Below are 26,118 nucleotides of genomic sequence, written 5' to 3' on the forward strand. Positions count from 1 at the left end.
GCAGCCAAGTTCATGGCACTGTGGGTGGCTCTGCTGCACAGGAGGGTAGTAAAAAGAGTGGGAGAGCTATAGCGATAGAGGATTCGATTGTAATGGGAATAGATAGACGTTTCTGCGGCCGCAACCGAGACTCCAAGATGGCATGTTGCCTCCCTGGTGCAAGGGTCAAGGATGTCTCGGAGCGGGTGCAGGACATTCTGAAAAGGGAGGGTGAACAGCCAGTTATCGTGGTGCATATAGGTACCAACGATATAGGTAAAAAACGGGATGAGGGCCTATGAGATGAAATTAAGGATAGTGTTAAAACCAAGGAAGAGGCATATGAATTGGCTAGAAAAAGCAACAAACCTGAGGACTGGGAGAAATTTAGAATTCAACAGAGGAGGACTAAGTGTTTAATTAAGAGGGGGAAAATAGAGTAGGAGAGGAAGCTTGCAGGGAACATAAAAACTGACTGCAAAAGCTTCTATAAATATGTGAAGAGAAAAAGATTAGTGAAGACAAATGTCGGTCCCTTGCAGTCGGATTCAGGTGAATTTATAATGGGGAACAAAGAAATGGCAGACCAATTGAACAAATACTTCGTTTCTGTCTTCACGAAGGAAGACACAAATAACCTTCCGAATGTACTAGGGAACAGTGGATCTAGTGAGAAGGAGGAACTGAAGGATATCCTTATTAGGCGGGAAATTGTATTAGGGAAATTGATGGGATTGAAGGCCGATAAATCCCCGGGGCCTGATAGTCTGCATTCCAGAGTACTTAAGGAAGTGGCCCTAGAAATAGTGGATGCATTGGTGATCATTTTCCAACAGTCTATCGACTCTGGATCAGTTCCTATGGACTGGAACGGTAGTTAATGTAACACCAATTTTTAAAAAAGGATTTATGAAAGGGAAATCATGCTTGATGAATCTTCTGGAATTTTTTGAGATGTAACTAGCAGAGTCGACAAGGGAAAACCAATGGATGTGGTGTATTTGGACTTTCAAAAGGCTTTTGACAAGGTCCAGCACGCGAGATTGGTGTGCAAAATCAAAGCACATGGTATTGGGGGTAATGTACTGACGTAGATAGAGAACTAGTTGGCAGACAGGAAGCAGAGAGTCGGGATAAACGAGTCCTTTTCAGAATGTCAGGCAGTGACTCATGGAGTGCCGCAGGGCTCAGTGCTGGGACCCCAGCTCTTTACAATATACATTAACGATTTAGATGAAGGAATTGAGTGTAATATCTCCAAGTTTGCAGATGACATTGAACTGGGTGGCGGTGTGAGCTGTGAGGAGGACGCTAAGAGGTTGCAGGGTAACTTGGACAGGTTAGGTGAGTGGGCAAATGCATGGCAGATGCAGTATAATGTGGATAAATGTGGGGTTATCCACTTTGGGGGCAAAAACATGATGGCAGAATATTATCTGAATGGCGGCAGATTAGGAAAAGGGTATCTGCAACCAGACCTGTGTGTCATGGTTCATCAGTCATTGAAAGTTGGCATGCAGGTACAGCAGGCTGTGAAGAAGGCAAATTGTATGTTGGCCTTCATAGCTAGGGGATTTGAGTATAGGAGCAGGGAGGTCTTACTGCAGTTGTACAGGGCCTTGGTGATGCCTCATTTGGAATATTGTGTTCAGTTTTGGTCTCCTAATCTGAGGAAGGACGTTCTTGCTGTTGAGGGAGTGCAGCAAAGGTTCACCAGACTGATTCCAGGGATGGCTGGACTGACATATGAGGAGAGACTGGATCAACTGGGCCTTTATTCACTGGAGTTTAGAAGGATGAGAGGGGATTTCATAGAAACATATAAGATTCTGATGGGACTGGACAGGTTAGATGCGGGAAGAATGTTCCCGATGTTGTGGAAGTCCAGAACCAGGGGACATAGTCTTAGGATAAGGGGTAGGCCATTTCGTACTGAGGCTGATAATGAAGAGGAAAGTCATGGGCTGCAGAAGGATATCAATCTACTGGTCAGGTGGGCAGAACAGTGGTAAATGGATTTTAATTCAGAGAAGTGTGAGGAGATGCACTTTGGGAGAGCTAATAAGGAAAAGGTGAGGAGGTGTGTTGCTGAGTCGGGAGCAGCGTCGAGGAGGTGCGTGGAGAGGCGTGAATTCCGGGGTCAGCGAGAGGCCTATAAAGGCCCAACGCGGCGGCAGTCGGGAGCAGTGTGAGGAGGTGCGTTGCTGAGTCGGGAGCAGCGTCGAGGAGGTGCGTAGCTGAGGCGTGCCGGTGCATCGACAGGGAAAAGGCAAAAAAGTAGAAAGAAACAGAAAGGTGACGTCACAGCCAAAGGGGTAAGTGATTGGCTGGTGATTGGTGAGTAGTTTTTCTTTTTTCTCTTCTATATCAGTAAGTAAACTTTAGCATTGTTGTTGCCAATTTAAGTGTATCTAAGGGTTAAGTCATGGCAGGAGAGCTCGGTCACATGTTATGCTCCTCCTGTACCATGTGGGAACTCAGGGACACTTCCGGTGTCCCTGATGACTACGTGTGCGGGAAGTGTATCCGCCTCCAGCTCCTGACAGACCGCGTTGTGGAATTGGAGCTGAGGGTGGATTCACTCTGGAGCATCCACGATGCTGTGATTGACGTGAATAGCACGTTTAGTGAGTTGGTCTTACCGCAGGTGAAGGGTCCACAGCTAGCTAGAGAATGGAAGACCAGCAAGAAGAGCAGTGCAAGGAAGGTAGTGCAGGGTCCCCTGCGGTCATCCCCCTGCAAAACAGATACACCGTTTTGAGTACTGTTGAGGGGGATGACTCATCAAGGGAGGGCAGCAGCAGCCAAGTTCATGGCACCGTGGCTGGCTCTGCTGCACAGGAGGGCAGGAAAAAGAGTGGGAGAGCGATAGTGATAGGGGATTCGATTGTAAGGGGAATAGATAGGCGTTTCTGCGGCCGCAACTGAGACTCCAGGATGGCATGTTGCCTCCCTGGTGCAAGGATGTCTCGGAGCGGGTGCAGGACATTCTGAAGGGTGAACAGCCAGTTGTCGTGGTGCACATTGGTACCAACGATAAAGGTAAAAAAAGGGATGAGGTCCTACGAGACGAATTTAAGGAGCTAGGAGCTAAATTAAAACATAGGACCTCAAAAGTAGTAATCTGAGGATTGCTACCAGTGCCACGTGCTAGTCAGAGTAGGAATCGCAGGATAGCTCAGATGAATACGTGGCTTGAGCAGTGGTGCAGCAGGGAGGGATTCAAATTCCTGGGGCATTGGAACTGGTTCTGGGGGAGGTGGGACCAGTACAAACCAGACGGTCTGCACCTAGGCAGGACCGGAACCAATGTCCTAGGGGAAGTGTTTGCTAGTGCTGTTGGGGAGGAGTTAAACTAATATGGCAGGGGGATGGGAACCAATGCAGGGAGACAGAGGGAAACAAAAAGGAGACAAAAGCAAAAGACAGAAAGGAGATGAGTAAAAGTGGAGGGCAGAGAAACCCAAGGCAAAAAACAAAAAGGGCCACTGAATGTAAAGGGGCTGCAGGAGGGGTCAAAACTAAAAATCATGGTTTAAAAACTAGTATTAAAACACTCTACCGAAACACATGCAGCATTCGAAATAAAGTAAATGAGTTGACGGCACAAATCATTACAAATGGGTATGATTTGGTGGCCATTACAGAAACGTGGTTGCTGGGTGGCCAAGACTGGGAATTAAACATACAGGGGTATCTGACGATTCGGAAAGATAGACAAGAAGGGAAAGGCGGTGGGGTAGCTCTGTTAATAAAGGATGATATCAGGGCAGTTGTGAGAGACGATATTGGCTCTAATGAACAAAATGTTGAATCATTGTGGGTGGAGATTAGAGATAGTGAGGGGAAAAAGTCACTGGTGGGCGTAGTTTATAGGCCCCCAAATAATAACTTCACGATGGCGCGGACAATAATCAGGGGAATAATGGAGGCATGTGAAAAAGGAATGGCAGTAATCATGGGGGATTTTAACCTACATATCGATTGGTCAAATCAAATCGCACAGGGTAGCCTGGAGGAGGAATTCATAGAATGCATATGGGATTGTTTCTTAGAACAGTATGTTACAGAATCTACAAGGGAGCAAGCTATCTTAGATCTGGTCCTGTGTAATGAGACAGGAATAATAAACGATCTCCTAGTAAAAGATCCTCTCGGAATGAGTGATCACAGTATGGTTGAATTTGTAATACAGATTGAGGGTGAGGAAGTAGTGTCTCAAACGAGCATACCATGCTTAAACAAAGGGGACTACAGTGGGATGAGGGCAGAGTTGGCTAAAGTAGACTGGAAACACAGACTAAACGGTGGCACAATTGAAGAACAGTGGAGGACTTTTAAGGAGCTCGTTCATCGTGCTCAACAAAAATATATTCCAGTGAAAAAGAAGGGCGGTAAGAGAAGGGATAACTAGCCGTGGATAACCAAGGAAATAAAGGAGAGTATCAAATTAAAAACCAATGCGAATAAGGTGGCCAAGGTTAGTGGGAAAATAGAAGATTGGGAAAATTTTAAACGATAGCAAAGAATGACTAAGAAAGCAATAAAGAAAGGAAAGATAGATTACGAAGGTAAACTTGCGCAAAACATAAAAACGGATAGTAAATCTTTTACAGATATATAAAATGGAAAAGAGTGACTAAAGTAAATGTTGGTCCCTTAGAAGATGAGAAGGGGGATTTAATAATGGGAAATGTGGAAATGGCTGAGACCTCAAACAATTATTTTGCTTCGGTCTTCACAGTGGAAGACACAGAAACCATGCCAGAAATTGCTGGTCACAGGAATGTGGGAAGGGAGGACCTTGAGACAATCACTATCACTGGGGGGTAGTACTGGACAGGGTAATGGGACTCAAGATAGACAAGTCCCCTGGTCCTGATGAAATGCATCCCAGGGTATTAAAAGAGATGGCGGAAGTTATCGCAGATGCATTCGTTATAATCTACCAAAATTCTTTGGACTCTGGGGAGGTACCAGCGGATTGGAAAGCAGCTAATGTAACGCCTCTGTTTAAAAAAGAGGGCAGACAAAAGGCAGGTAACTATAGGCCGGTTAGTTTAACATCTGTAGTGGGGAAAATGCTTGAAACTATCATTAAGGAAGAAATAGCGGGACATCTAGATAGGAATAAGTGCAATCAAGCAGACGCAGCATGGATTCATGAAGGGGAAATCATGTTTAACTAATTTACTGGAATTCTTTGAGGATATAACGAGCATGGTGGATAGAGGTGTACCGATGGATGTGGTGTATTTAGATTTTCAAAAGGCATTCGACAAGGTGCTACACAAAAGGTTAATGCAGAAGATAAAGGTACGCGGAGTCAGTGGAAATGTATTAGCATGGATAGAGAATTGGCTGGCTAACAGAAAGCAGAGAGTCGGGATAAATGGGTCCTTTTCGGGTTGGAAATCGGTGGTTAGTGGTGTGCCACAGGGATCGGTGCTGGGACCACAACTGTTTACAATATACATAGATGACCTGGAAGAGGGGACAGAGTGTAGTGTAACAAAACTTGCAGATGACACAAAGATTAGTGGGAAAACGGGTTGTGTAGAGGACACAGAGAGGATGCAAAGAGATTTAGATAGGTTAAGCGAATGGGCTAAGGTTTGGCAGATGGAATACAATGTCGGAAAGTGTAAGGTCATCCACCTTGGGAAAGAAAACAGTAAAAGGGAATATTATTTGAATGGGGAGAAATTACAACATGCTGCGGTGCAGAGGGACCTGGGGGTCCTTGTGCATGAATTCCAAAAAGTTAGTTTGCAGGTGTAACAGGTAATCAGGAAGGTGAATGGAATGTTGGCCTTCATTGCGAGAGGGATGGAGTACAAAAGCAGGGAGGTCATTCTGCAACTGTATAGGGTATTGGTGAGGCCGCACCTGGAGTACTGCGTGCAGTTTTGGTCACCTTACTTAAGGAAGGATATACTAGCTTTGGAGGGGGTACAGAGACGATTCACTAGGCTGATTCCGGAGATGAGGGAGTTACCTTATGATGATAGATTGAGTAGACTGGGTCTTTACTCGTTGGAATTCAGAAGGATGAGGGGTGATCTTATAGAAACATTTAAAATAATGAAAGGGATAGACAAGATAGAGGCAGAGAGGTTGTTTCCAGTGGTCGGGGAGACTAGAACTAGGGGGCACAGCCTCAAAATACAGGGGAGCCAATTTAAAACCGAGTTGAGAAGGAATTTCTTCTCCCAGAGGGTTGTGAATCTGTGGAATTCTCTGCCCAAGGAAGCAGTTGAGGCTAGCTCATTGAATGTATTCAAGTCACAGATAGATAGATTTTTAACCAATAAGGGAATTAAGGGTTATGGGGAGCGGGCGGGTAAGTGGAGCTGAGTCCACGGCCAGATCAGCCATGATCTTGTTGAATGGCGGAGCAGGCTCGAGGGGCTAGATGGCTTACTCCTGTTCCTAATTCTTATGTTCTTATGTTCTTATATTGAGGGGCTTGGACAGAGTAGATAGTAAGGGTCTATTTGCATTGGTGGAGGGGTCTATTACAAGGGGGCATAGTTTTTAGGTGGTTGGTGGAAGGTTTAGAGCAGATTTGAGGGGGCTTCTTTACGCAGAGGGTTGTGAGTATCTGGAACTCGCTGCCTGGAAGGGTGGTGGATGCAGAAACCCTCACCACTTGGATCTGGTTGGATGGGCACTTAAAGTGCAGTAACCTGAAGGGTTACGGACCTAGAGCTGGTAATTGGGATTAGACTGGATGACCTTTTGTTGGACGGAGCAGATATAATGGTAAGTACTGCAGTGAATTGAATACGGCCAGGGTGATCTCCTGGACTAGTTTCGATTGCCTGGATAGGTCGAAGAGGAATTTTCCCAGATTTTTTCACCCTAAATTGGTCTGGGTTTTTATCTGTTTTTTGCCTCTCCCAGGAGATCGCATGGCTCCGGTTGGGGTGGAGTGTAGAATGTTTTAGTATAAGGGGTGTCGCAGTTGTGGTGAGGCGTGACGGCCTAGCCCAGCAGTCTGCGTGGTCCCCGGCCTGCGAGCACCATTGGAGCAGGTCGGGGAGCAGAAGGAGCAGTGTGGCGGCATACCACTCCAGGGAGCATCACATGCTGGAGCAGGAGAGCAACGGCAGTGAAAAGGGACATCATCAAGGTCCAGGTCGGTGATTGGAGCATGGGCAGGTACTGCAGAAGCGGTGAGGTCGGGGTGAAGGAGCGGCGAGGGCCCAGAGGCAGCACGGGCCAGCCCATATGTGTGTGCGATATGTATGTGCATTAGGTCCGTACAGCAGAGCTGGTCTCCAGTCGTCTTGGTTAATCCTTGCTACTGGACCAAGACGTAGCTCGGTCAAGCCTGTGTGGTGGCTGGTGTGCAATGGTCACCCGACGTTAAAAAAAAATCCAAGCACAGGCATCTTCCACCCGTCAAGATTTAGGTCAGACCTAGAATTTTAGCTCTATCATTGAAACACCTGTGAACTTTTTGACGTGGAAGCAAGTCATCCTCGATTCGAGGGACTGTCTATGATGATGATGAGGCGGACTGGTTGGGCTGGGTGCTCTTTGCCTTTCCGTCATTGTTCATAAGCTTATATGTAACCTTTAGGGCTGTTGACCAAGGGCTGTGTGGCTCTTTGTCGACCAGCGCAGATACGATGGGCAGAAATGGCCTCCTTCTGCGCTGTAAATTTCTATGTTTCTGAAGCAAAAATATATTTTCTAGAAAAAGTTACTGCAATCCTGAATCTATTTCAGCACACCTGGATTAAATAAATGATGCAGTCATCCGTACAGGTACACATGTGACCAAATCACCTGAATGAAAATGGAAAAGTTTTGGCAGAAAGAGAAATTAGATCCAACATTTCTATTTAAATATTCAGCTTAATACTACTACTTCTAGAATAATGTTATTATTAGCTCAGGTGAAAGGATAGTTAGACGATCAGACGATAAATAGATGAGGGACGCCATTCGACACATTTTTAGCTCATCCATCTCGGAAAAATCTTAACAATTCCACGTCAATTCATCTAACTGTAACTTGAATGAATTTGAGACTTTTGCCTCCATAACCATACCTAGAATACCATTCCAAGTGTCGATCACTCTTTCTGTAAAGTGCTACCTAGGATAAGTTCCTGCACTGGCCTTAGCCTATACTCCATGTTCTAATGGCTTACACTTAAAGTGGTGCTCCAGATTTACTTTTGTATACTTATATAATATCTACTTTCATTTATCTATTTTTAAGGGTAAAGAGGTATTTTCTCGCAACTTTGATGACAGGGATCAGCTTGGTAGGCCCTATCTGCAATATCTCCATGGCCGAAATGTTTATCTATATCATGGTGATCAAATAAAGCACAATACCCAAGGTACTTGATAGATCCTTACTATACAGTATAAATGCACACGAGGCCCATGCTTGAGAGAAGATCAGTCTGTGACCTGTCCTTTATTCCTTAGCACTCAAAGTGATGAAGGTGGGTGGAGCTTCCCCTTTTGTACCTTAAGGCCCAGGTTAGGAGTGTCTCCCACCTAGTGGTCATTGTTCTCACAGTGCACAACTTAGGTCAGATTATACATGGGTTACAATGCTGGTTGAATACATGACATCACCTCCCCCCCAAAGTCTTATTGGGATCACAGGTTGAGTCTCTCTGGTGGTTTACGCTCTCTTGTAGAGCGCCTGGGTTGGGGCTCCGGTTGTTGGGCGCTGGCCTGAGTGTCTGCTGTTTGCGTGCCTCAGGCCTGTCCGGACTGCCCACAGTGATTGGGCTCTCCCCCCTTTGGTTCCGGTGTTCGGTCACCTGTGGTGGAGTGAACTCTACATTGTGTTCTTCCTCTGCTTCTTCTATGGGGTTGCTGAACCTCCTTTTTGTTTGATCCACGTGTTTGCGGCAGATTTGTCCATTGGTATGTTTAACTACCAGAATCCTATTTCCCTCTTTGGCAATTACAGTGTCTGCGAGCCATTTGGGCCCTGCAGCGTAGTTGAGGACAAAAACAGGATCATTTACATCAATACATCGCGCCCTTGCATTCCTGACATGGTAGTCATTTTGTGGCTGGCGCCTGCTCTCGACAATTTCTTTCATGGTGGGGTGTATAAGGGATAACCGGGTTTTGAGCGTCCTTTTCATTAGCAGCTCTGCAGGTGGAACCCCTGTGAGCCAGCGTGGTCGGGATCGATAGACCAACAAGAGGCGTGATAAGCGCCTTTGTAGGGAAGCCCCTTGGATTCTGAGCATCCCCTGCTTGATTATCTGCACTGCTCGTTCTGCCTGGCCGTTTGAGGCCGGCTTGAACGGTGCCGTTCTGACATGTTTAATTCCATTGCCTGCCATGAAGTCCTGGAATTCAGTGCTTGTGAAGCACAGGCCAGTGTCGCTGACCAAGACGCCCGGTAGACTGTGGGTGGCAAACATTGCCCATAGACTTTCTACCGTGGCAGAGGATGTGCTTGAATTTAAAATGTCACACTCGATCCATTTGGAGTAGACATCTACTACAACCAAAAACATTTTTCCCATGAAAGGACCTGCGTAGTCCACATAGATGTGTGACCAAGGCTTTGCGGGCCATGGCCAGGGGCTAAGATGGGCTTCCCTGGGCGCATTGCCCAGCTGGGCACACGTGTTGCTCCTGCGAACACAAAGTTCCACATCTGCGTCTATCCCTGGCCACCAAACGTGTGGCCTGGCAATTGCCTTCATCATGACAATGCCCGGGTGCTCATTGTGGAGTTCTCTGATGAATACCTCTCTGCCCATCTGGGGCATGACTACGCGGTTTCGCCACAGTAGGCAATCGGCCTGAATCGAGAGTTCATCCCTGCGCCTGTGAAATGGTTTAAACTCCTCAGGGCATGCCCTGTACATGGCTGCCCAGTCCCCATTCAGGACACATTTCTTGACTAGAGACAATAGCGGGTCTCTATTTGTCCAGCCTTTAATCTGACGGGCTGTCACGGGTGAGCCTTCGCTTCCGAAAGCTTCAACAGCCATGACCATCTCAGCAGCATGCTCGGTAGCCCCTTCATTAGTGGCTAGTGGGAGCCTGCTGAGTGCATCGGCGCAGTTTTCGGTGCCCGGTCTGTGCCGAATTGTATAGTCATAGGCGGCTAACGTGAGTGCCCACCTCTGTATGCAGGCCGATGCGTTTGCATTTATGGCCCTGTTGTCGGCCAAAAGGGACATTAGGGGTTTGTGATCTGTCTCCAGCTCAAATTTTCTGCCAAACAGGTACTGGTGCATTTTCTTTACCGCATATACACATGCGAGCGCCTCCTTTTCTACCATCCCGTAACCCCTTTCTGCCTGGGGCAGACTCCTGGAGGCATAAGCTACCGGCTGTAGCTGACCCTTGACATTGACATGCTACAACACACACCCGACACCATAGGATGACGCATCGCACTTTAACACAAGTTTCTTACATGGGTCGTATAGTGTTAACAGAGTGTTAGAACATAACAAATTGCGTGCTCTATTAAAAGTCCTTTCCTGGCTGTCCTCCCAGACCCATTCGCGACCTTTGCATAGGAGCACGTGTAGCGGCTCTAGCAGCGTGCTCAATTTGGGAAGAAAGTTACCAAAATAGTTCAGGAGCCCCAGGAACGAACGCAGCTCCGTCGTGTTACGGGGTCTGGGTGCTCTCTGGATCGCTTCCGTCTTGGACGCAGTAGGGCTGATCCCGTCTGCTGCTACCCTCATCCCTAGGAATTCTACCTCTGGAGCTAGGACGACGCACTTCGCCTTTTTCAGTCGCAGCCCTACCCAGTCCAGTCTGCGTAGCACCTCCTCCAGGTTGTGGAGGTGTTCTTCAGTATCGTAACCCGTGATGAGGATGTCGTCCTGAAAAACCACCGTCCCTGGAATCGACTTGAGGAGGCTTTCCATATTTCGTTGGAAGATCGCGGCGTCCGAGCGAATCCCGAACGGACATCTGTTGTACTCAAACAACCCCTTGTGTGTCGTGATGGTGGTCAGCTTCTTTGACTCACTCGCCAGCTCCTGGGTCATGTAAGCTGAGGTCAGGTCCAATTTTGAAAAAAGTTTGCCACCGGATAGCGTCACAAAGAGGTCCTCCGCTCTCGGTAGCGGGTACTGGTCTTGGAGTAACACCCAATTGATGGTGGCCTTGTAATCACCACATATCCTGACCGACCCATCCGTTTTGAGCACCGGCACAATCGGGCTCACCCAGTCACTGAATTCGACTGGCGAGATGATGCCTTCCCTCAGCAGGCGGTCCAGTTCGCCTTCTATCTTTTCCCGCATCACGTACGGCACCGCTCTGGCCTTGTGGTGTACTGGCCTGGTGTCCGGGTTTATGTGAATCACTACCATGGCCCCCATGAAAGTGCCGATGCCGGGTTGAAATAATGAGTCAAATTTGTCCAGGATCTGTGAGCATGATACTCGCTCCACAGAGGAGATTGCATTGACATCGCCCCATTTCCAGTTCATGACAGCAAGCCAACTCCTCCCAATAGTGTGGGACCGTCCCCTGGGACAATCCAAAGTGGCAACCTGTTCTCCGAATTTTTGTGGGTCACGACTACTGTGGCGCTGCCTAGCACCGGAATGATCTGCTTTGTGTAAGTCCGTAGCTGTGCGTCAATCGGCGATAATTTTGGCCTCCTGGCCTTGGACGCCCACAACTTTTCGAACTGTTTGATACCCATGAGGGACTGGCTGGCCCCTGTGTCTAGCTCCATTGATACTGGGATGCCATTGAGGAGCACTTTCATCATTATCGGTGGCGTCCTGGTGTATGAACTGTATACGTGCTCCACATGAACTCGCTGAACTTCAGCTTCCAGCGATTTCCCCCAGCGTTCATTTCTGCAATTTCTGCAGGTATTTTGCTCATCTCTGCAAACTCCAGCTGAGTGTGTGCCTCCATGCCTCCAACATGAGCTGTTGTTGGAAACAAAAGGTCCCTTGCCAGTCGATCGTCCCTGACTGTCTCTGTATTGTCCTTGAGTGCGCCATTAACAGGTGTTGATGGCCCCATTACTGGCCGCATTGTCCCTTGCAATGGTGTGAATCGCCGTTCAACTCGCCATTGTCTCTGTCGAACTCTCCCTCTGGGTTCGACTACATGTTGGGGCATGCCCGATTGCCCCTGTCTGCCTGGAGAACTGTGTGCTGCTTTAACAATGTTGAATCTCTGTCCCAACCATTCCTTAACACAGTACCCCTCATCTGTTCTGCTTGTGGCCATGCTCGCGTGGTTTAAATCCCAGTTTCTCGTCACCATTGATAGATCCTTGCTGTACAGTATAAATGCACACGAGGCCCATGCTTGAAGAAGGTCAGTCTGTGACCTGTCCTTTATTCCTTAGCACTCAAAGTGATGAAGGTGGGTGGAGCTTCCCCTTTTGTACCTGAAGGCCCAGGTTAAGAGTGTCTCCCACCTAGTGGTCATTGTTCTCACAGTGTACAACTTAGGTCAGATTATACATGGGTTACAATGCTGGTTGAATACATGACAGTAATGTCTGACTGGAGGACTATTATATTATAGGCAGTCCCTCGAAATCGAGGAAGACTTGCTTCCATTTTAAAAGTGTGTTCTCAGGTAATTGTACAGTCCAAGATGGGAATTACAGTCTCAGTCACAGGTGGGATAGACAGTGGTTGAAGGAAGGGGTGGGTGGGGAGTCTGGTTTGCCGCATGTTCCTTTCGCTGTCTGCGCTTGATTTCTGCATGCTCTCGGCGACGAGACTTGAGATGCTCAACACCTTCAAGGATGCTCTTCCTCCACTTAGGGCGATCTTGGGCCAGGGATTCCCAGGTGCGGTGGGGATGTTGCACTTTATCAAGAAGGCTTTGAGGGTGTCTTTGAAGCATTTTCTCTGCCCACCTGGGGCTCGTGTAGGAGTTCCGAGTAGAGCGCTTGCTTTGAGAGTCTCGTGTTGGGCATGCAGACAAAGTGGCCCACCCAAAGGAGCTGGTTGAGTGTGGTCAGTGCTTCGATGCTGGGGATGTTGGCCTGAGCAAGAACACTGATGGTGTTTCTATCCTTCCTGTGGATTTTCAGGATCTTGTGGAGGCAGCATTGGTGGTACTTCTCCAGCGCTTTGAGGTGTCTACTGTATATGGTCCACGTCTCTGAGCCATATAGGAGGGTGGGTATCACTACTGCCCTGTAGACCATAAGCTTGGTGCCTGATTTGAGGTCCTGGTCTACAAACACTCTCTTCCTCAGGCGACTGATGGTTGCGCTGGCACACTGTAGGTGCTGTTTGATTTCGTCATCAATGACTGCCCTTGCTGATAGTAGGCTCCCAAGATATGGAAAATGGTCCACGTTGTCCAAGGCCGCACCGTGGATTTTGACAATGGGGGGGCCGTGCTGTGTGGCGGGGTCAGGTTGGTGGAGGACCTTTATCTTACAGATGTTTAGTGTAAGGCTCACGCTTTCGTATGCCTCGGTGAAGATGTTGACGATGGCTTGGAATGTGCACAGGCGCAAGCGTCGTCTGCATACTGTAGTTCGATGACAGAGGATGGGACGATCTTGGATCTAGCCTGGAGGCGACGAAGGTTGAAAAGGTTCTCATTGGTTCTATAGTTTACTTCCACTCCAGCGGGGAGCTTGTTGAGAGTGAGATGGAGCATTGCTGCAACGACGATCGAGAAGAATGTTGGCGCGATGACGCAGCTCTGCTTGACCCCGGTCCGGATGTGGAATGGGTCTGTGATGGATCCGTTGGTCAGGATCACGGCTTGCATGTCGTCGTGGAGCAGGTGGAGGATGGTGACAAACTTTTGGGGGCAGTCGAAACAGAGGAGGATGCTCCATAGTCCCTCACGGTTGACGGTGTCAAAGACCTTGATGAGGTCAAAGAAGGCCATGCACAAGGGTTGGTGCTGTTCCCTGCATTTCTCTTGTAGTTGTTGCACGGTGAAAATCATGTTCATTGTACCCCTTAGTGGACGGAATCTGCATTGTGACTCTGGGAGGAGCTCTTCAGTCACAGGGAGGAGACGGTTGAGGAGGATTCTTGTGATGACTTTCCCAGTGGCCGACAGCAGGAAGATTCCTATGTAGTTGCCGCAATCGGACTTGTCCCCTTTTTTGAAGATGGTCACGATTACGGCATCTCTGAGATCGCCCGGCATGCTCACCTTCTTCCAGATAAGAGAGATGAGGTCATGCATTCGTGCCAATAGTGCTTCTCTGCCATACTTTAGTGCCCCAGTGTAGATTCCATCTGCTCCTGATGCCTTGTTGTTCTTGAGCTGACGGATGGCCTTTTCTACCTCATGCAGGGCTGGAGTTTTCCTGAGATGGTGGCGGGTAGCATGCTGCGGGATGAAGTCGAGGACACTCGTGTCGAAGGCAGAATCTCGGTTAAGGAGATCTTCGAAGTGCTCCTTCCAGCGGGCCGACTGCCTCAGTGTCCTTAATGAGTGCCTCCCCATTCTTATCCAGCAGTGGGGCCTTGGGTGCTTGGACCGTAGGTGGAGTTAACTGCAGTGAAGAATCCTCGCACATCATAGCTGCCGGCCAGCTGGTGGATATCCTGTGCTTTCTCCACCTACCATCTATTCTTTAGGTCACAGGTTTTTTGTTGGACCTCAGCCTTCAGCCGTCTGTATAGCTGCTTTGCTGCTTCCGAATTGGGTTGCTGCTTTGAGTTCAGAAATGTCTTGCGCTTGCAGCTTATTAGCTTCTGGATCTCCTGCTCTCGTCAAACCAGTCTTGGTGTTTCCTGGTTGAGTGACTGAGTGTCTCTTCGCAGGCGCTAGTTATGGCGACCTTGAGGGCAGACCAGGCGTTGTGGGCACTCTGTGAATCAGGGTCATTGAGGATCGGCAGGTTGGCACTGAGGCGCTGGCTGTAGGGCTTTCTTAGCTGGGTCTTTGAGTGCCCCAACGTTGATTTTTCTGCGGCATTGTTTCTGTTGCCATCACTGCTTTGGGACTGTATTGATGTTGATGACGGAGCAGATTAGGCGGTGGTCCGTCCAGCAGTCGTCGACTCCTGTCATGGTGCGGGTGGTGCGCATGTCCTTGCAGTCCCTCGCTCGGACGATGACGTAGTCGAGCAGGTGCCAGTGCTTGGTGTTGGTGCAAGGGTGTTGTCACGATGCCTTGTGCTTGTCCCTCTGATGGAACAAGGTGTTGGTGTTCTAAGCACTTTGTTAGGAGCAGGATGCCACTGGAGTTGGTTTTCCCTACCCCACTCTCTGCCGATCACGCCTATTTGATCAGCCTTGTAGGCCCTCTCTGCAATATCTTCATGGCCTCACTGTTGATCTATATCTTGGTGATCAAATAAAGCACAATACACAAGGTACTGTCTGACTGGAACACTGGTATCTTTTTAGTGTAACATTTTTTGACATGCTCTACTGATCCAGCAATAGTTGTGAATTTTATTCACTTTGTTTATTGATGATGCATTTGAACTTCACCTTTATCTCTTTCTACATTATTCATAGTATTTGTATGTAGTTTCTCTCTTCAATATGCACTGCCTTTTACTTGTCTGTATTAAGTTTCATCTCCTCCTATCTCCACATTTGCCCATTTTTATCTAACTCCCTTCGGAGATCTCAAGCTCTTTTCCTTGTAGTTCAGTGTCAATTATAATTGTAACCAATTTATATTGGGTTTCTGAATCCAAGTCGTTAATATAGACAAGGAATAGTAAATGTGACTACCATCAAATTCATATTCCTCAAAGTTTGCTCCAGCCACGAACGGGGGTATTAAAATCAACATTCCTAATAACGTTGACTGTAAGTCCAACATTTGAAAAATATACATAAGCTTTCAATTTATTCTAAATGTTAAAACATCAAGCGCCCTGTCAAACAAAACCAACTTCGCCTTCACAAATGCTATTCCACATTCTTCGCTTTCACAGAAAATGGATTATAATTCAGCGTCTGCACATTCCAAGTTTCTAAATTACGAAAAAATGCAAATAAAAAAAAATCTGACTACTCATAGACCATCCTTCTGCCAAAGACATTCTAAAATATTATTTAGTGTTGTGTTCGAAATGTTCCAGATGATTAAAATCATTTATTTAAGTTTAACGAATTTGTGGTGGAAGAATAAATTGCTTATTCACCCAAGTGTTGCTAGGCGACGGCGAATGCTTGGAGCTCCTGTTCCTTGGAGATGGTTTGTCGGTAACTAGGCAAAGCCAGTATAACTGGAGTGGAGATCTGTGAGCCAGGCGGCCACAGAGATGGATATTGCAGGTGTGAGAATTTCACATTCTGTAGTGAAATTTATTAGTACTGAACCTGGAGAAATCTACCGCGCTACACTCACCGTGCAAAATATCAGCAATAACTCCAGACTGATACACATCTACCAACCGAAGCACAAGGTAAGCCCGCCCCGATCTGTAGAAAAGCGATGAATGTGATTGACCAATGTCGGCACCGTTAGACAGCCGCCGCGGCTGTTTGTGTGAGTACCTGTGCGCTCATTTCCTTGGGGATATTCGCATTGGGATTCCTCCCATCTCTGTTGAATTCTTGAAGTGGAATGCTCCATCAAATGGTGATTTCCAGGTCCAGGCCCAAGGAGGGCGAGGGGGGAGTCGCTTTGGCTGCGGCACAGTCGCGGCCTTGTATCTGTCCTGGAGAGGGAGCATGCGGTGTCTTGAAGACTTCCGCGACCGATGGACAACGCAGGGAATAGTGTGGTTTAGTTTTATTTTGTTTCTGTTAAAATCGGACTTTATGTTTTCTTTGCATTCTTTAATTAGCGGTGACTCCTTTAAACAAAGGGGCATGTGCAAATCTGTTGATGACTCTGGGGCAATCCAGTATCACTTTTATGGATCAATTAAACTGTGAACATTTGTTTTCGGATAACGCATTCTCGTCTCCTGGTCCCTGGGTGGGAATGACTCACAGACCACTTCTGATTGATTAGTTTTATAACTCACTATCACCAAACTGAAGTGGTCCTGAGGGAATGAACGTCTGGCCATAGATGGGGATTCATATTATTTTCAACACGCAGAATTATAATCTAAATTTTCCGATTCCACCAAAGTGGTGCCAGGATCGTTGGCAAGAGCACATAGTTCACGGGCAAATGGCGCAAAGCCAACCTTGCAGTAACTTGCGAGGCACATTCATTTAAATATGAAGCTTGCGCTGATTGCGGATGTGGCATTGCGCAAGGGACATCGTTTCTGTAGGGTGGAATATCCGACACAAAAACACTTTAAAAGGCTGCCGCAATGCCTTAAAGAATTGGTCCAACAATTTATAATCCAAACCTGACAGAGGGATATCTCTGCAACAAGTGCAAGTGACCAGGGCAGAACAAACACTACTTCCTTTACAGAGAGGGATATGTGGGATGTGCAGCAAAATAAAATTGTTATCTTTGGATCCGAGGGCACTTTACTCCGAACACTACACACAGGAGTCATCATCATAGACAGTCCCTCGGAATCGAGGAAGACTTGCTTCCACTCCTAAAGTGCTTCCACTCCTAAAGCTGTCCATCACGAGATCCACAGACCCTGTCACAGGTGGGACAGATATTCGTCGGGGGTGGGGGGTGGGGAGGGATGTGGCATTGATTTACTACATCTTCCACTGCCTGCACCTAACCTCTTCACGCTCGCAGCGTTGAGATTCGAAGAGCTCAACGCCCTCCCGGATGCACTTTCTCCACCTAGGGCGGTCTTTGGCCAGGGTCTTCCAGGTGTCAGTGGTGATATCGCACTTCACCAATGAGGCTTTGAGGCTGTCCTTGTAACATTTCCGCTGCCCACCTATGGCTCATTTGCCATGAAGGAACTCCGTGTAGAGCAATTGCTTAGGGAGTCTCGTGACTGACATGCGAACTAAGTGGCCTGCCCAGCGAAGCTGATCGAGTGTGGTTAGTGCTTCAATGCTGGGGATGTTAGCCTGGGCGAGAACACTGATGTTGGTGCGTCTGTCCTCCCAGGGAATTTGCAGGATCTTGTGGAGACATCGTTGGTGATGTATCTCCAGCTACTTGATGTGTCTTCTGCACATCGTCCATGCCTCTGATCTATACAGGAGGACAGGTATTACGACAGCCCTGTATACCATGAGCTTGGTGGTAGGTTTGAGGACCTGGTCTTCGAACACTCTTTTCCTCAGGCGGCCGAAGGCTGCACTGGCGTACTGGAGGCAATGTTGAATCTCTGCACCAATGTCTGCCTTTGTTGACAAGAGGCTCCCGAGGTATGGGAAATGGTCCACGTTGTCGAGGCCCGAGCCGTGAATCTTGATGATTGGGTGGCAGTGCTGTGCGGCGAGGACAGGCTGGTGGAGGACCTTTCTCTTACTGATGTTAAGCGTAAGGCCCATGCTTTCATATGCCTTGGTGAATACATCGACCATATCCTGGAGTTCAGCCTCAGAATGTGTGCAGACGCAGGCGTCGTCCGCGTACTGCAGTTCAACGACAGAGGTTTGAGTGATCTTGGACCTGGCCTGGAGGCGGCGTAGGTTAAAAAGCTTTCCACGGTTCTGTAGTTTAGTTCCACTCCAGCGGGGAGCTTGTTAACAGTGAGGTGCCGCATGGCAGCGAGGAAGATTGAGAAGAGGGTTGGAGCGATGACACAGCCCTGTTTGACCCTGGTTCGGACGTGGAATTGGTCTGTAATGGATCCGCTGGTAAGGATCACGGCCTGCATGTCATCGTGGAGCAGGAGAAGGAAGTTGACAAACTTTGGGGGCATCCAAAACTGAGGAGGACGCTCCATAAGCCTTCATGGTCGACAGTGTCAAAGGCCTTTGTAAGATCGAAAAAGGCCATGTATAAGGGCTGGCGCTGCTCCCCCTGCATTTTTCCTGCAGCTGTCGTGTTGCAAAGATCATGTCCGTTGTTCCCCGTAGGGGACGAAATCCGCACTGTGACTCCGGGAGGAGCTCCTCGGCCACGGAGAAGACAGTTGAGGAGAAATCTAGCGACAAACTTCCCAGTGATTGATAGCAGGGAGATTCCCCTGTAGTTGCCGCAGTCGGATTTGTTCCCCTTTTTAAAAATGGACACGATCACTGCATCTCTGAGATCTCCCGGCATGCTCTCCTCCCTCCAGATGAGAGAGATGAGGTCATGTATCCATGCCAACAGCGCCTCTCCGCCATATTTTAGCGCCTCAACAGGAATTCCATCCGCACCCATAGCCTTGTTATTCTTGAGCTGTTTTATGGCTTTGCCTACCTCGTGCAGCGTTTGGGTTTCACTGAGGTGGTGGCGGGTTGCATGCTGCAGGATGGAGTTGAGAACACTCGAGTCAAAGGCAGAGTCTTGATTGAGGAGATCTTCAAAGTGCTCCTTCCAACGGGCCCTGACAGCCTCGGTGTCCTTGATGAGTGTTTCCCTGTTCTTGGCCAGGAGTGGGTTGGGGCCTTGGGAGTTTGGACAGTAGGTGGCCTTGACTGCAATGAAGAATCCTCGCATGTCGTGGCTGTCGGCTAGTTGTTGTATCACCTGCGCTTTCTCCATCCACCACCTGTTCTTTAGGTCCCGGGTTTTTTGTTGGACCTCAGCTTTGAGCCGTCTGTAGCGTTGCTTTGTAGCTCCCGAGCTGGGTTGTTGCTTGAGGCTCAGAAATGCTCTGCGCTTGCGATCTATTATTTCTTGGATCTCCTGATCATTCAAGATGGCCGCCGGGGTGGCAGCTCCCTGGGGAGCTCCCCTGACAAAACGAATTTAACCTTACAATCTTGTGCCATCCGACAACTTTTCACTCTCAACCTTCTCCCCTCCCATTGTCTAAACTTTCCCTAGCCTTAATGGACTCTAATAGGGGGTACACAGGAGAGCGAGAGAGCAGATCACAATGCAGTGTCTCTGATATGCAAGAAATTTTCCACCCTCAGGAAGTTAGCGAACATAAACTTTATGCTCTATGTTCAGCTGCATCAAGCTAAAAAGAATGGGATGGGTGCAACAAGCATTTTCACCTCAAACAACGGGACTTTGACTTTGTACATATATGTTTCTGATTGGGGAAAGCTAGCTATATCTCACAATACGAACATACGAACAAGGATGGACAGGTAAAGACTATCTGGTCCATTGAGCCTGTCCCACATAATTGCGATACCTTGTGTATTACAAGGGGGGGGCGGTGGGGAGACTTAAAACAATCACTATCACTAGAGATAAAGTACTAGGGAGACTAATGGGACTAAAGGTGGACAAGTCCCCTGGACCTGATGGCATGCATCCTAGGGTCTTAAAATAAGTGGCTGCAGAGATAGTGGATGCATTGGTTGTAATCTACAAAAATTTCCTGAATTCTGGAGAGGTCCCAGCAGACTGGAAAACCGCAAACGTAACACCCCTATTTAAGAAAAGAGGGAGACAGAAAGCAGGAAACTATAGACCAGTTAACATCTGTCATTGGGAAAATGTTGGAGTCCATCATTAAGAAAGTAGTAATAGGACATTTAGAAAATCATAATGCAGTCAAGCAGAGTCAGCATGGTTTTATGAAAAGGAAATCATGTTTGACAAATTTGACGGAGTTCTTTGAGGATGTAACGAGCAGAGTGGATAAAGGGGAACCAGTTGATGTCATGTATTTGGATTTCCAGAAAGCATTCAATAAGGTGCCACACAAAAGCTTACTGCACAAGATAAGAGCTCACAGGATTGGGGTAATATATTAGCATGGATAGAGGATTGGCTAACTAACAGAAAACATAGAGTCGGGATAAATGGGTCATTTTCAGGTTGGCAAACTATAACTAGTGTGGTGCCACAAAGATCAGTGCTGGGGCCTCAACTATTTACAATTTATATTAATGACCTGGATCAAGGGGGCGAATGTAACGTAGCCAAATTTGCTGATGATACAAAGATAGGTGGGAAAGCAAGTTGCGAGGAGGACGCAAAGAATCTATAAAGGGATATAGATAGGCTAAGTGAGTGGGCAAAAATTTGGCAGATGGATGTCCCTAATATGTCCCTCCCTATCTAAGTATTCATATATTGCATCCCTTATGATTCCTTCAAGCAACTTACCTATTACTAATGTTAAACTGATGGGCCTATAGTTACCCAGAAGCTGTCAGGAATGCGCACAGGCCACAGAACGTCAAGGAGCTGCGGTCGTTCCTGGGACTCCTCAACTATTTTGGAAACTTCCTACCGGGGTTAAGCACTCTCTGAGTGCTCCTACATGTGTTATTGCGTAAAGGTGAGAACTGGGTATGGGGAAAAAACCAAGTAATTGCTTTTGAGAAAGCCAGAAACATTTTATTGCAAGCTGCTTGTATTGTATAACCCGTGTAAAAGACATGTGCTAGCATGTGATGCGTCGTCATACGGAAACGGGTGTGTATTACAACAAGCTAACGTTGCGGGGAAGTTGCATCCTGTCGCCTATGCCTCCAGGAGCTTGTCTAAGGCCGAGAGGGCCTACAGCATGATTGAGAAAGAGGCATTAGCATGTGTGATCGGGGTAAAGAAAATGCATCAGTACCTGTTTGGCCTCAAATTTGAGCTGAAAACTGATCACAAGCCCCTCATATTCCTGTTCGCTGAAAACAAGGGGATAAATACTAATGCCTCAGCCCGCATACAAAGGTGGGCACTCGCGCTATCAGTGTATAACTATACCATCCGCCACAGGCCAGGCACCGAGAACTGTGTGGATGCTCTCAGTCGGCTACCATTGCCCGCCACGAGGGTGGAAATGGCGAAGCCCGCAGACTTGTTGATGGTCATGGAAGCGTTTGAAAATGATAAATCGCCTGTCAGGGCCCACCAGATTAGGACTTGGACCAACTAAGATCCTTTGCTGTCCCTAGTAAAAAACTGTGTACTGCATAGGAGCCGGGCCAGCATCCCCGTTGAAATGCAAGAGCCAATCAAGCCGTTCCAGAGGCGAAAGGACGAGCTGTCCATTCAGGCAGACTGCGTGTTGTGGGGTAACTGTGTAGTGCTACCCAAAAAGGGCAGGGAGACGTTCATCTCGGATCTCCACAGCACACACCCGGGTATAGTAATGATGAAAGCAATAGCCAGATCCCACGTGTGGTGGCCCGGTATCGACTCTGACTTAGAGTCCTGTGTACAGCAATGCAGCGTGTGTGCTCAATTGAGCAACGCGCCCAGAGAGGCACCTCTAAGTTTGTGGTCCTGTCCCTCCAGACCATGGTCGAAGATCCATGTCGACTATGCAGGCCCACTTCTTGGTAAAATGTTCTTGGTGGTGGTGGATGGTTTTTCAAAATGGATTGAATATGAAATAATGTCGGGAAGCACCGCCACCGCCACCATTGAAAGCCTGAGGGCCATGTTTGCCACCCACGGCCTGCCTGACATACTGGTCAGTGACAACGGGCCATGTTTCACCAGTGCCGAATTTAAAGAATTCATGACCCGCAATGGGATCAAACATGTCACCTCGGCCCTATTTAAAAAAGCCTCCAATGGGCAGGCAGAGCGGGCAGTACAAACAATCAAACAGAGCCTTAAATGAGCCACAGAAGGCTCACTCCAAACCCGCCTGTCCCGAGTACTGCTCAGCTACCGCACGAGACCCCACTCGCTCATAGGGGTGACCCCGGCTGAGCTAGTCATGAAAAGGACACTTAAAACCAGACTCCCGCTGGTTCACCCCAACCTGCATGATCAGGTAGAGAACAGACGGCAGCAAGAAAATGTAAACGATGGTCGCGCCACTGTGTCACGGGAAATTGATCTGAATGACCCTGTGTATGTGCTAAACTATGGACATGGTCCCAAGTGGATCGCGGGCACGATGATAGCTAAAGAAGGGAGTAGGGTGTTTGTAGTCAAACTAGACAATGGACAAATTTACAGAAAGCACCTGGACCAAACGAGGCTGCAGTTCACAGACTGCCCTGAACAACCCACAGCAGACACCACCTTTTTTGAGCCCACAACACACACCCAAAGGATCAACGACACCATCCCGGACTAGGAAATTGAACCCATCACGCCCAACAGCCCAGCAAGGTCAGGCTCACCAAGCAGCCCTGCAGGGCCAACAACACGCCAGCCCAGCGAGGACACAGCCAACACACCAGAACAGACATTTGTACCGAGGCGGTCCACCAGGGAAAGAAAGGCTCACGGCCGCCTCACCTTGTAAATAGTTTTCACTTTGACTTTGCGGGGGGGGGAGTGATGTTTTGTATCTGTAAAGCATGCACTCCCATGTTCCGCCACCAGGGAGCGCATCCTCTGAAGTCCCAAGGGATCCCAGCATCCCTTGGGAGCACTGTATATAAGCCGGCCCCTAAGGCCTGTTCCTCACTCTGGAGTGTCTTAATAAAGACTGAGGTCACTGTTACTTTAACCTCTCTGTGTGCAGTCTCATCTGTGTTAGGAACACAATATCCAGATATTACCCCACATGGAAGTCTGATACAAGGTCAGACTCACTACTAAACACCAGATCCAAGATATGATTTCCCTAGTTACTTCATTAACATGTTGAGTCAGGAAACAGTCTTGTATATTTTGAATACATTTTTCAGCTGCACTTCCCACCACAATAGCAGGTAAACCATTGTGCTACTGAATGCCAGAAAAATTAAAATCACTCACCAAACAAAGGTGGTATTTTATATTAAAAACATCAGTGATCTGTTTCCATAATAACTCATTACATTTAAGTGTCTGACCTGGGGGCCTATAACAATTATCAATAATTAATAATTAATCCCTGCCCGTGAGCTTGGTCCACTTGAACCCAGATAGCTTCAGCTGAGCCTTATGAGGCAATATCAAGTCTTTCTCTAGCTGTTAGATTCTCACTGATAAAATAGCAACCCCACCTCCCCTTTGACCTACCCTATCCTTTCTGAAACCTTTGTAGTCCTTTAGGTGAATTCTGTGCCATCATTGTCATCTAACCATGTCTCAGAAATACACAATACGTCTAAATTATCCACCACAGCATAGGTTTGCAACAGTTTGCTTCTACCACTCCTTGCATTTACATAAAAGCAATTTAAAGGTCTCCCATCTAATTTCTTAAATTCTTATTTGCTTCTTTACTGGTTCATTTTCATGCTTAGCATCTATGCAGTTATCACTAACTTTGAATTGATCGGCACTATCTCCATTCTGACTTAGTTTAAATGCTTTCTGAAAGCATGTTCAACACCTCTGCCAGTCTTTTTACTCCCACGAAGTTAAGATGGAGGCCGTCCCTGGCAAACTGAATTAAAAATTGGTTAGAAGGGAGAAAACAGAGTCGGAGTTAAGGGAGTTTTTCAGGGTAGTTGGACCTTCAAATTGGTTCTGTTCTGTGGCCACTTTTGTTCACTATGTATATTAAATATATATATATGTCTAGAGGGAATGGTGATAGCAAACAGGAGGTCTAGTTAATTCTTGTCTAGACATGCTGTTGAATAATAGTAGTAATGGAGACTTGTATAGGATAACTATGTTGTGGCAACTTCCAGGATGCTTGGCATCCACTTGCATAATGTGGTGTGAATGGCCACATACAACCTGTGCATTCATTGAATAGAACCCCTTCCTAGACATAAAACGATTGCATTGGTGGAAGGAGCCCGAATGACCACATGGGCTGCATCAATGAGGCCCTGCATTCTTAGGAACTCAGTCACCCTCTCCTGCTGCTGGCAATTATCGGTTGTAAAAGTTATTTGTTGTGGCAAATATAGTATCACTCATCTGGCAAATGCTCATTGAAAAGAAGCAGTTGCACGGACGCTCAAGGTACAGCCACAGAAGAGCCATCATAGTCCCAGACAAAGTCTGCAAGTTGGGCTGTAGGAAATAGCAATGTGATGAGGCTGATAATGCATAGGCAGTGAAGACAAATCTGCTTGGGTATGCTTAAGTAACTGTGGTGAAATCTACAGAATTGCCTGCTTGGGCAAAGGCAGCTTGGCTTGGTGTTCAAGATGGTTTTACAGACTGAAGAGTTCAGTTGCATGAATTCAATACTGTAACATTTGTCTTCTCCTTTACAGTTATTCAGGATCATTGTGAAAAATAGTGTAAAAAGAATTGCTCCCGGAGTACAAATTGCAGCAATTGTAGAATATTCCACAGCAAAAAAAGAGGATGCAACAGATAATTGCATTATAACCGCAGATGAAGATACTATTAACATCCCACTGCTTGCGTACGTATTATTCAATAATTCATTCCATTCATACAGAAATAGCATACCACTGAATAGACTTGACAATGTATAATAACTAGGATAGGATTGTTAAAGGTCTTCAGTGCTAACTACTATTTGAAGTCCAGAAGAGACATCATCAATAAAATGTCATACACCAATTTATCCATTTCATTGGAAATTAAGAGAGTATCGACACACAAAAATGTCTAGACATTTGTTTTTGTTCTATATTGTTGATTGACGATTATATGTATCCTAAGTATACAATGAATGCAATTAAAATGGCAGATGAAGAATTAGAAAAGGACATGAAATAAATATAACCATCAATGGAAAGGCGATCCGAGGGGGCCAATTTGCTAATGCCAGTTTTACGCCCCCACCATAATTGATAATTACCCTGATATGATGGGGTCTCTGGAATGGGCTTGAACCATAACTGTTCTGACGAAGAGACAAGATTGCTACTACTGAGCCAAGGTTAATTGCTTTCTACCCTATGATCTCTCTCATCTGGGATTCCGTTTCCTCCCTACTCCCCCTCCCAACCTATCTAATTTAAATGATTTTCTACTGCTGTCTTAATGTTCTTCACAAATCTCTGTCCCTACTTGGTTTAAGTGTAGTCCCTTTTTTATTTTGGAAGGATTCCCAGTTATTTATGAAGGTAGCATTGTTCTCACCACCTTGACTATGGCCACAAAAACCTTATATAGATTTACTATAGATGCAGGATTTAAAAATAGAATATTCTGACAATAACAACTTGCATTTATATGATGCCTTTAACGTAGTAAAACATCTTAAGGCGCTTCATAGGAGCGTTAGCAAACAAAATTTGACACCGAGTCACATTAGGGGATATTAGGGCAGATGACCAAAAGCTTGGTCAAAGAGGTAGGTTTTAAGGAGAGTCTTAAAGGAGGAAAGAGATGTCGAGAGGTGGAAAGATTTTAATAAATCCCTGCTAAAATTATGTCAACTTCGAAATATCAAATTAATTACCTTATGCATATAGTTGTACCCTG

At 47.0% G+C, this 26,118-nt stretch overlaps 1 protein-coding gene across 5 annotated transcripts in view; it reads left to right on the top strand.

The window, feature by feature from the left end:
• Nucleotides 1-16,094: 16,094 nt before the first annotated feature.
• LOC139276009 (cilia- and flagella-associated protein 47-like) overlaps nt 16,095-26,118 on the top strand; it is a 1,107,008-nt gene continuing 1,096,984 nt past the window's right edge. For all 5 annotated transcript variants that reach the window (XM_070893331.1, XM_070893333.1, XM_070893335.1 and 2 more), the window contains exons 1-2: nt 16,095-16,327; nt 24,933-25,087. In XM_070893331.1, coding sequence (XP_070749432.1) covers nt 16,184-16,327; nt 24,933-25,087 — 299 coding nt within the window. In that variant the 5' untranslated portion in view covers nt 16,095-16,183. The remainder of the gene's footprint in view (nt 16,328-24,932; nt 25,088-26,118) is intronic.

Source organism: Pristiophorus japonicus, chromosome 11 (assembly GCF_044704955.1).
Source record: "Pristiophorus japonicus isolate sPriJap1 chromosome 11, sPriJap1.hap1, whole genome shotgun sequence".
In the NCBI taxonomy this organism is placed as follows: Eukaryota; Metazoa; Chordata; class Chondrichthyes; family Pristiophoridae; genus Pristiophorus; species Pristiophorus japonicus.